This window comes from Pteropus vampyrus, unplaced genomic scaffold (genome assembly GCF_000151845.1).
Source record: "Pteropus vampyrus isolate Shadow unplaced genomic scaffold, Pvam_2.0 Scaffold223, whole genome shotgun sequence".
NCBI classification, from domain to species: domain Eukaryota; kingdom Metazoa; phylum Chordata; class Mammalia; order Chiroptera; family Pteropodidae; genus Pteropus; species Pteropus vampyrus.
In genome coordinates this window covers 615,125-625,819 of record NW_011889004.1, presented here as the reverse complement: position 1 = coordinate 625,819, position 10,695 = coordinate 615,125, and the positions used below count along the sequence as shown (strand labels likewise).

At 47.7% G+C, this 10,695-nt stretch overlaps 1 protein-coding gene across 2 annotated transcripts in view; it reads left to right on the top strand.

The window, feature by feature from the left end:
• SEC14L2 (SEC14 like lipid binding 2) overlaps nucleotides 1-10,695 on the top strand; it is a 23,084-nt gene that overhangs the window by 6,247 nt on the left and 6,142 nt on the right. For both annotated transcript variants that reach the window (XM_011373316.2, XM_011373318.2), the window contains exons 3-11: nucleotides 2,526-2,569; nucleotides 2,983-3,042; nucleotides 3,317-3,505; nucleotides 4,538-4,633; nucleotides 4,803-4,863; nucleotides 5,267-5,350; nucleotides 8,426-8,532; nucleotides 8,615-8,754; nucleotides 8,903-9,072. In XM_011373316.2, coding sequence (XP_011371618.1) covers nucleotides 2,526-2,569; nucleotides 2,983-3,042; nucleotides 3,317-3,505; nucleotides 4,538-4,633; nucleotides 4,803-4,863; nucleotides 5,267-5,350; nucleotides 8,426-8,532; nucleotides 8,615-8,754; nucleotides 8,903-9,072 — 951 coding nt within the window. The remainder of the gene's footprint in view (nucleotides 1-2,525; nucleotides 2,570-2,982; nucleotides 3,043-3,316; nucleotides 3,506-4,537; nucleotides 4,634-4,802; nucleotides 4,864-5,266; nucleotides 5,351-8,425; nucleotides 8,533-8,614; nucleotides 8,755-8,902; nucleotides 9,073-10,695) is intronic.

Sequence of the window (10,695 nt, the reverse complement as noted above, 5' to 3'; positions counted from 1 at the left end):
TATCTAAGAGGAGGCCAGTCTGGGGCCTTGCAGCTGGTTTCCCAGGCACCCCTAACTCCCCAGTCCTGGGATAACCCATCTCTTTGCAGGGACACTGAAGAGAGTGGTCATCCTCATTTGCCAGATGAGAAAACTGAGGCTCAGAGAGGGGAGGGCACTTCCCTGAAGGCACATAGATAATGTGAAACAGAGCCAGGGCAGAAACCTAGGGCCACAGATTCCCCAGCCAGCATCTTCTCCAGTAAGCCACAGCTACTTCGTGACGCCAAGCTGTGCCTCTTCAAACAGAGGAAGTGTGTCCTCTGCACTTTATTTGTGCCTCACATTTCCTGGGTAGAAGCTCAGGCTTGGTCAGACTCTACTATGAATTTGAATTAAGGTTTCTGTTGTCTTCTTTTTTGTAAGAAACATTTTCTCTTTCTTTCTTTGATTCTAAAGGAAACATCTGCAAGGGGCATGCCAGCAGAATGTCCTTTTCTAAACTAGATGTGAGCTGGGGTTCTACTCTTTCCTCTTTCCCCCCGGGTGGGCTCAGTTTTCTGCTGGTCCCAGGTCTTGAGAGCGGCTCACAAATCTCCACTGCCTCCTCCTGACTTCGGCTGAGCTCTGGGAAGGGACCAGGCCAGGTGCTGCCAGGGACAAGTGGCAACTCAGGGAGGGCCCTTGAAGAAGACCCTGGATGTTGGACTCTGGCAGATAAGAATTAACTGGAGAACCACCCCGAGATAAAGGGGCTCACAGTTCACCATCACTCCTATTCCCTGGGAAGATAAGGTCTCTCCTCATAGTTAGGGATGTCCCTCCTATGGAGGAGCCCCACTTTCACAATCCAGCCAGGCACTCCCATCATAATAGCATGTTGCCTTGCATCTTCCAAGTGTTTCTAGCTCATTAGATAATTTGAACAGAGATGCGGAGTATCTTATCTAAGGTCAAACAGGGAGGCGGAAGTGCAGAGATGCAAACCCAGATTACATTCCTCTAAAAGCTGCCGCCTGCTGCCATGATGGCACATAAAGGGCAGTCAGGAGGAACTTCCCAAGAGCGAAGGCTGTTCAGTTCTGCAAATGCGTGTCCAGCTCTAGTGACTGGCGCGGCACTGGTCAAACCTCTCAATGCACCCTTTGAATACATCACGAGTAGACTGGATTTCATGATAGCAGAGTCGGGGGATGTGCTTGGCCACTCCTGGGGAGCAATGATTAAGGGACTGGTGACAGTCCAGAGGACAGCTTATCTGGTCCAGGTTTCAGGACTGTCAAGCAGATATTGATGTCAGTCAAATCCACAGAGGACATAGAGCTGGGAGGCAATGCTCATAGGTCAGATGGCAAAATTGATCGGAACCTGGATCTTAAAATCTCTTTAAAGGATGAAATGAAGCTGAGTGTAACAAGATGAAATCTGACAGGGATGAAGCCAGAAAACCACCTCACAATGTATGGGATGGAGGCTTAGCAGCAGTATAGCTGAAAAGGATTTAGGAGTTTCAGTTGACTGTAAGTTCCACCTGAGTTAAGGGCATGACCATTGCCAAGAAAGTTTTTAGGCTTTATTGGAGAAGGGTAGACAACACCTGGTACTGTGCTCAGCTCTGGACAACACATTTAAAGAGGGATGATGGCAAACTGGAAAACACCCAAAGGGAAGTTATTTGGGTGAACTTGAAACCACACTTTGAGACATGGTGAAAGAGTCCACAGATGGGCAGCATAATAGCAGGGGGAAACCCAAGTGGCAGCATAGAATTTCTAAGTATTGGGAAGTTTGTCATGTGGTGAGGAAGTGACCACACTCTCTAAGTGTCTCTGTATAACAGTATAACAATGACTGAGGGCAAATGGCAACTCAAACGATCTAGGAACAGATGGCTTTGGGGGGCAGTGAAATCTTTGTGTTCAACTTGAGCAGGACAACTTGTTGGAGCTCATACATAACATAGAGTTGGCCCAGGTGAACTTCGATTCTGACACTTTCCAGACACCCTTGGAGGAGGGAGGGCCCTCTGTGTCCCATAGGGGTATTTGTGAGTCCTTTGAGGACATGACAAAATTGACTGGAAGCTCATCAACCCCTCCATCCTACTGGGATTTTCTGCCAGCTTGGCCTTAGATTGTGGGGCAGCTATGTTCATCTTTGAACTGTGGGTCAAGTTTTCAGTTTGGGATGTTAGACTGTGAGATTATTCACTTTGTGTACGGGAAAGGGTAAATGATAAGGGAGTCCAGTGTTCCCTTTCCCTGATAGGAAATAAGACCTTTCACCCGATTGCATCCACTAGGGTAAAACTCTCTTGACCCTGAAGTTGTGATACTGACCCCACCTGCCCTTCACTTTGACCTGCTTTTCAGGGGTTGTGGTACTCCAGAAGCCCTCAGTGAAGGTCCTCATACTAGCTTCTACATGTGGAGTGATGTGGGAGTCAGCCGGGACATTGACAGAGAGGAGCTGGCCCTGATAGGGAAATCTTGTCCCTGGACACCCAGTCTGCTGGCCTAACCCTGACCACGTATCCCTTTTTACAGCAAGAAGCTTCGACCTGCAGAAGTCCGAGGCCATGCTCCGGAAGGTGAGGTCCATCTGCTTCCAAGTCCCATGGTTGCCACCATTCCTGCCCGTCAGAATCACACTGTGCTTGAACAGTTTTTGCCCACCCCACCCACTCCCATGATGGCCTGTAGCTCGTGTGACATATCTGAGCATTAACCGACCATTACTGCCTTATTCTTCTGGACAAAGTACATTCATTCTCTTTCCTGGACACACAGAGCTTTCATAGGTCTAAGCCAGCCGAGGATTACAGTGTCCTGCTGAGACCTCTAAAATAAGCAGTGCCTTCTTTTACATTCCTGCCAGTTGCCTTCTCATGACTTGCCTGTGATCTGGTGGTCTGTTCATGCTGTCACCTATTGCTAGATGCCTATTAAGGGGTCCTCCCTTCTCCACCCTCACTTTCTTAAAGCCCCGATTGTGTGTTTGCAGCATGTGGAGTTCCGAAAGCAAAAGGACACTGACAACGTCATAAGCTGGCAGCCTCCAGAGGTGAGGACGGATGATCCTTGCCCACTTTTCTGTTAGGTTATTAGACCCACAATCTCACAATCTGTGTCCTGGGTCCATGGGACTGGGACCCTTAGAGGGAAGGTCTGACAATACCAAGTGGGCCCTAATGGTTCCCAGGAGGGGTGTCCATTGGCACCCAGGGGAAGGCTGTGGAGGGAGAAACTGATAAGCCCAGAAGAAGGCCCCAGGATACAGGGAGAGTATGGCTGCCCTGGGCCTGCTGACCAGGTGCCTTCTCTGTGTCTTTGCCCAGGTGGTCCAACTGTATCTTTCAGGGGGCATGTGTGGCTACGACATGGAAGGCTCTCCCATCTGGTATGACATCATTGGACCTCTGGATGCCAGGGGTCTGCTCCTCTCAGCCACCAAACAGGACTTGCTGAAGACCAAGATGCGGGACTGCGAGCTGCTTCGGCAAGAGTGTAACCGCCAGTCCGAAAAGGCGAGTGGACTGAGTTAATCACGGTAGAGGTGTTCAAGCAAAAGAAAGGATGTCACAAAGGGACTGAAAAACACAGCTTCAGGGCGGAGGCCCAGACGTCTGAATTTCATAGACTAGTGAAATTTCAAAGTTTTAGGGACTGACATATGTTGCCAAATTTTTAGTTTTCTAAGTAAGGACAAAAATTTGCCAGCTACTTATTACCATAATTAACCTCCAAAACTATAGGAATGGCAAAATCTCAGAATAAAGGTCAATCCTTTAAGTGGAATACATTTAGCTTCATAAAGAACTCACTATATTATTGCTATTTTTCTCATTTATCTGGGCACTGGTGAGATCTTTGTCATGGACCACCCTATTCTGACAAGTATTTGGGTATCACTAGTGTGGATGAGCTCAGATTCTGTGTTTCTCTAACTCTGTATTTTTAAACAAAGAAAGGACAGTTGATTTCCTTACTCTGAAAAAGCTTGAAGAGTATGTTAGAGCTGCTACCATAATCTTTTCTCCTTCCTTCCCCTTCATCAGATGTAAACATCCAGTGAAATGATGTGATAAGTTCGGGACCATTTCAACACTGTCATCCACAAACATTCACTGAGAGCCTAGTGTCTACAGAGACCTTACAGGCCAAGGAGGCAAAGAAGTGTTAGACAGGAATGCACCCTTAGGCTGCACAGAGCATCTGTGCCTCAGCACTATATAAATGGCTGCACAAGGCCCTGTGGACAGAGCACTACACGGTGCTACACACGGAGGAAGAGGGAGGCCTCCAGGTCAAACTGCAGAAGAGACCTCAGATGTAATCTAGACCCACCCAATGGTACTAGATGAGAACATGGAGCCCTAGGCAGGAAGGGTGACTTGTCTGGGCCACAGTTCCAGCCTGGGGTAATTATCTCCCTTTGGAAAACCCTAGGTACTGCCCCGCCCAGATCTGGTTGCAATATGGGCACATGATGCAATCAACATTTGCCCTGAACTGAGTGGGCAGCCTGCTGTGACTTTCTGCTCCTCTGTCCCCTGCAGATGGGGAAGAAGGTAGAGAACATAACCCTGATTTATGACTGTGAGGGGCTTGGCCTCAAGCATCTCTGGAAGCCTGCTGTGGAGGTCTATGGAGAGGTGAGAGGCAGGACTGGGGAAGGCAGAGAAGGGGAGAGTTGGGCCCCTCTGCAAGGATGTCCTACGGGATGGGTGAGGCGATGGGGACAGAGTCCAGCCTGGAGGAGGCAGGGCCTCTCACCCGGGCACAGAGTTCTGAGCCCATATTCTCAATGCTTTTTTTCCACAGTTTCTCTGCATGGTTGAAGATAATTATCCCGAAACACTGAAGCGTCTTTTAGTTATTAAAGGTAAGTTGAGAACTTCCTGTGAGGAAGCCAAATGGGAAAGAGGGGCCAAAAATGTTACTGGGAGAGATTTGGGACAGTAAAATGAAGTGAGCCAAAGGAAGGGATCTGAGAACCTTTGATGTAGACTGCTTTACAATTCATGGAGCTTCTAGAATCTATTACTACCTTCGAGCTACCCAGCCCAGTGAGACAGGAAGACGATACCCATTTCACTATACCCATTATACAGATGGGGAAACCAGAACTCGAAGAGATACCCATGCTGAACCTCACACCCTAGGCTACCTGCGTGGGCTCCACAGCACTAGGGAATGTATGGCCTGACACATGGGCCTGTAGATGACACTGTTAGGGACAGAGTGGGCACTGCTCCCAGTCTCACATCATCTGGTCTCTGTTCCAGCCCCTAAGCTGTTTCCTGTGGCATATAACCTGGTCAAACCCTTCCTGAGTGAGGATACGCGTAAGAAGATCATGGTCCTAGGGGGTGAGTAGCCCAGACTCTTCTCAACTCCACAGAATGGTCTGTAGTCCAAGTTGAGATGGCTTTAGAGGTATGGCCACAGCTACCAGGGCAAAGGTTCCCTCTACTGGTTTGGTAGCGGTGGGACCCAGGAGCAAGCTGGGGCTGGGCTAGGGTCTTCCTGTCTGTTTCCATAAGAACTCTTTCTCTCAGATATTCTTGAAGAAAGTACTGAGCTCAGCACTGTAGAGAGGAAGCTCTAATGAAAACTAGAAAAGGTACTAGGATTGGCCTAGAGAAGATGCCATGGGGTCACAAGAGTAGAGGTTCCTTTCAGTTGAGGGCAAGTAGGAGTGACTTCACTTGATGAGTACCTACTCTGTGTCAGGCCCTGGACTAGGTGCCGAGGCTACAGTTGAATTAGATAAGAGTCTCTTGAAGAGCTCTCAGCCTCTTGGGGAAGACACGAACCCCATTTGACCTAGGGAGGAGGTGATGCCTACCTAAGCCAAGTGCAATGGAATGAGTAAGAGGCAACCAGATGAAACAAGACAGGAAGCTTGCTTCCTGGAACAGCATTGAGCAAAGACCTTATACACTATGACACAGGCAGGTGGCAAGATGGAGAGGGAGCCAGGAGCAGATCACAGAGAACCCAGGGCACTATGCTGAGACACTGAGACATGACTCTATAGGCCACTGGGAACCAGAGGAGAGTTCTGAGCAGGGGAGTACAAGGGTCAGATTTTAAGTTGAGACACACCTTCTTGGCAAGATCATGAAAGACAGATACCAGTTTGCCCACTGTGACCATAGTCCATGCAACAGGTTTTACAAGCTTGAGCCAAGGCAGCAGCAGTAGGGATAGAGAGGAGAGGATGGATTTAGGACTATTTAGGAAGTAAAACAGCAGAACTCAATTGACTGGATATAGGAGGGGAGGAAGAGAAATCTCGAATGACTCCATAATGTCTAGCATGAATCACTGAGTATTGCAGTCACTCTGATGCAATTAATTCAATTGAGGAATACGAGTAGAAGAATAAGCTTGAAGTTAAGGAGTGGGAGCTATACAGATATTGGGGATACTTGAGCCTGAAGCTTAGGTGAGAACTCCAGCCTGGAGATTTGGGAGTTATCAAATATAGGCAGCAGCTAAGACCTTGAGCGTAGATAAGACTGCCCACAAAAGAACAGAGGCTGAGCCCTGGGGAATATCCAAGCTCTAAGGCAGACAGAGGAGGCGGAGCCCACCAGGGAGACTGAGAAGTGATTGAGAAGGCTGGCAGAGAAGCAGGTGGGCAGGGATTGGGTATGCAAGGGAGTGGGGAGAACAGCAAGGCACAAGGGAGGCCATCGAGGAAGATGCCAGGAATCAAGCCAGCCAGGGACAGACAGGAGTCAGTTTTGTTGGAGCATTAAGTGGAGTGGTAAGGGGGAAAGGCTAGAAAGGTAGGTTGGGACTAGGTAAATCACCGAAGGCTTGAGGCCACCTCTGCAGTTGAACTTGGGGGTAGGTAATAGGGATTCTGATGGATTCTGATTGTTAAGGGGGAAAGGCTAGAAAGGTGGGTTGGGACTACCTACCGAAGGCTTGAGGCCACCTCTGCAGTTGAACTTGGGGATAGGTAATAGGGATTCTGATGGATTCTGATTGTTCACCTTTAGGCAACACATGGAAAGTAGATTTTCCAAATGTGTGCTGGTGAGTTTTAAAACTGGAGTGACGCAATCTGCAAAGTCTAGGACTTCTGGGTTCTCATCCCAGCTCTGGCACAACAAATTCTGCTGCTTGTTGCCTCAGTGACCTTGTCTGTAAGATGGGAAGAATCCACCTGGCCTTATTCAAACTCTCCGGCTGAGCAAGGGGAAGAAATACAAAATCCGAGCAAGGCTCTGATGGTTTTGGCTTCTCTGCTGATACCACCCACCGTGATCGTGAGGCAATTAGGTTGTTTGGCAGCAGAGTTGTGGAGGAGGTTCGGTCTGTTCTCCCACCCACACCTGAAATTCTTTCAACCAAACTCGCCTTAGGCGAGAAGGTACAGGATCTTCAACAGAGGAGGGAATAAATTCACTCGGGGCTGGTTGCTGGAGTTTAGCAGCACAGATTAAATCACCCCAAGAACACAGATGCTGCGTTCCAGGAGTCGCATGGTCTCAGGTCCCTGAAATCTGAGGGCTGGGAAACCCTGGAAAGTCTTTGTGGGTTTCCAGCCAGTACCAGTGGCAGCGGACACTCAATTGTACCCCATGATTAGGAGCTTCTGCCTATAGATGGTTTCCAGAATCAGCATGGAAAGGTTTCCAGTATCAAAATATTGTAATTGGCTGATATTTGTTGAGGAATTTGGAATGATGGAGAAGCGGTTCACAGCATCGGTGGCACTAGAGTCAAACTCTCCTGGTCAAGAAAGGGCTTGGTTATAAAACAAAAAAATAGCAAATCGCTGGCAGCTAAACAGCCTAAAAAAGAGAGACGGAAATGAAATCATGGTTGGGGTAAAGCGAAGGGAACCCATTTATGGGGTTACTCTTAAATGGTGCCTTCATTAAGTCACCATTGAGCACAGAGTCGCCTAACCAAGACAGATCTTGATTCGAGCCCTCACACCTGCTGCACATGTTGTTCCCTTTGCACAGAATGTCCTTCCCTTCTTTGTTTCCTCCTGCTTGTACTTCAAATGTTTGTATCACCTTCCTGGGAGTGATGGTACATTTCTTAAGACGTGTAGGCACTTTACAGTTTCCAACACCATCTCAAGTACTTGAGTCATCTCACTCCCACCATAATCTGGCAGGGCAGGAGGATCTAGGCTCAGAATGAAGTGGTTTGCCTAAGGTCACTCAGCTGGCCAGAGGCAGTGGGGACAGGATCCTAGGTTCCTGAATTCTGGCCCAGGGCAGGGCAATTCTCTGGGTGATGGCTCCTCCTGAGCCCCTTGCAGTGCTAGGCACACATCAAATGCTCCTAATGCCCGTTTTGTGTGCAGAAGTGGGAAGAGTTGATTTCTGCTGCTTTTGTCTCGACTGCCAGGGCTGTGATGAAATCTTGCCTGGTGGTGACCCTTCTTTCTCCTTCCTTACCTCTCCTGCCAGCAAACTGGAAGGAGGTTTTACTGAAATATATCAGTCCTGACCAGTTGCCTGCGGAGTATGGGGGCACCATGACTGACCCTGATGGAAACCCCAAGTGCAAATCCAAGGTATGGGCCACCGGGGGCTGGAGGAGATCAAGGAAGCCTGGTTCAAATGCACATTCCAGCTCATTTCATGCTTTGCTTCTAGATCAATTACGGGGGTGATATCCCCAAGAAGTACTATGTGCGAGACCAGGTGAAGCAGCAGTATGAGCACACTGTGCAGATTTCCCGTGGCTCCTCCCACCAAGTGGAGTATGAGATCCTCTTCCCCGGCTGTGTCCTCAGGTAGGGTTCTGAACCCTTCCAGGAGCCCTGAGCCTTTTAGCCACAGGTGCCAGTGGTTGGGCTGGGAGGGGAGAAGCCCTGGTGGCAGAACCCTAGAGAGAACACATATAGCTGGAATCATTTCTGAATGGATGGATGTCTCCTGTAGGTGGCAGTTCATGTCAGATGGCTCAGACATCGGTTTTGGGATTTTTCTGAAGACCAAGATGGGAGAACGGCAGAAGGCAGGAGAGATGACAGAGGTACTGCCCAACCAGAGGTACAATGCTCACCTGGTGCCTGAGGATGGGACCCTCACCTGCAATGATCCTGGCATCTGTAAGTATCTGTCTTGGCTTGAAGCCCCTGCCCTAGCTGTCTGCCGGTGAGGTCCCTCTTTCTCCAACCTGTTAGGACTAGAAGTGGAGCTCTATCAGTGCAACCTTCTCCTTGAACAGGTGCAGAAACTTAGGCTTGGGGAAGTGAGATGACTTGCTCAAGGTGAGCCAGCTGGTCAGGTCAGGGTGGGACTCTGACCTGATCCAACTAGGCAGAGATGAGTCACAGTGTTAGAGGTCAAATGTTTGCTCTCTGGTCTAGATCTAACTGGGTCTGTGACCCAGATAACTGTGACCAGACATCTCTTGGGAATTCTTCCCCACATATCAGAGAGGCAGAACTGTCTGGGTGGATGTAGAGATCATAGCCTGAGCAAGGTCCTGAAAAGCCCAGCCTTGACTCCTGAGCTTCACTCATCTCCAGGTTGATCAAAAAATGGGCATAGAATGTGAACAGGAAATTTAACCCGAGAGAAGGTTAAATAAGAATGGCAGATAGGCATTTGAAAAGGTTTTTGACCTCACTCAACTTTGCAATATCGATTAAAATTCCTGTTGACACAGCAATTCTACTTATGGAAATTTAGCCTACAGAAATATTTACACAGAGACACAAAGATAAAGGTACTAGAATGTTTCTAGCAGCCTGGAAACTGGCAATAAACTAAATGGCCTTAATAAGGTCTTGTTAAGTAAATTATGGTCCATCCATTCAATGGAGTACACTATATCCACTAAAGAGAATAAGCTGACATTTAAGATGTCTGATACTTGTTAAAAAAAAATAAAGTATGAAACATAGTACATGTGGTATACACTCACTTTGGTTAATAAAGTGTGTATATAGAAAAGTATTCTGGGAAATCTATGCTAACTCTAATGGTGGTTATCTCTGTGATAGTAAGGAGCTTATAGAGAGGGCTTTCAGTTTTTATACTACAGCAGGTCCTCGAATAACCTTATTTTGTTCAATGTTGTTTCATGATGTTGATGAGAAAAAATAATTGATATCTGGCCAGGGCCACTGTCAGTGTCGAGTTTGCACACTCTCCCCATGTCCACATGGGTTTTGTCCAGGTACTATAGTTTCCTCCCACATTCCAGAGATGTGCATGTGAGGTAAACTGGCATGTCTACATCGTCCCAGTATGAATGAGTGTGTGTGTGTGTGTGTGTGCGTGCGTGTGAGTGAGTGTGCCCTTTGATGGAATGGCGTCTTGTCCAGGGTGGGTTCCCGCCTTGCACTCTGAGCTGCTGGGAGAGGTTCTGGCCACCTACAACCCTGACCTGGGATAAGCAGGTTGGAAAATCACTATCTTACTTGTTTTTATTAATCCTTCTTAAGTGTATGTATTGCTCACATTTATTTCAATGTTTAATATTAGAAATGTATGGGTCTTTATTCAGGAGTTCGGTGATGTTTTTATGACCAGAAATATGCTGTAGGAACTTAACTCTTGTTTATATCAATTAATCTATGGTAAAACTGGTTTCATTATGTGTCGTTTTGCTTAAAGTCGCAGAACCTATTGATGATGTTGAGTACTTACTGTGGTTCTGCAAATACAATTTATTTTGCAATGACCACATACTATATTTATAAGCAGAAAAACCACATACACAC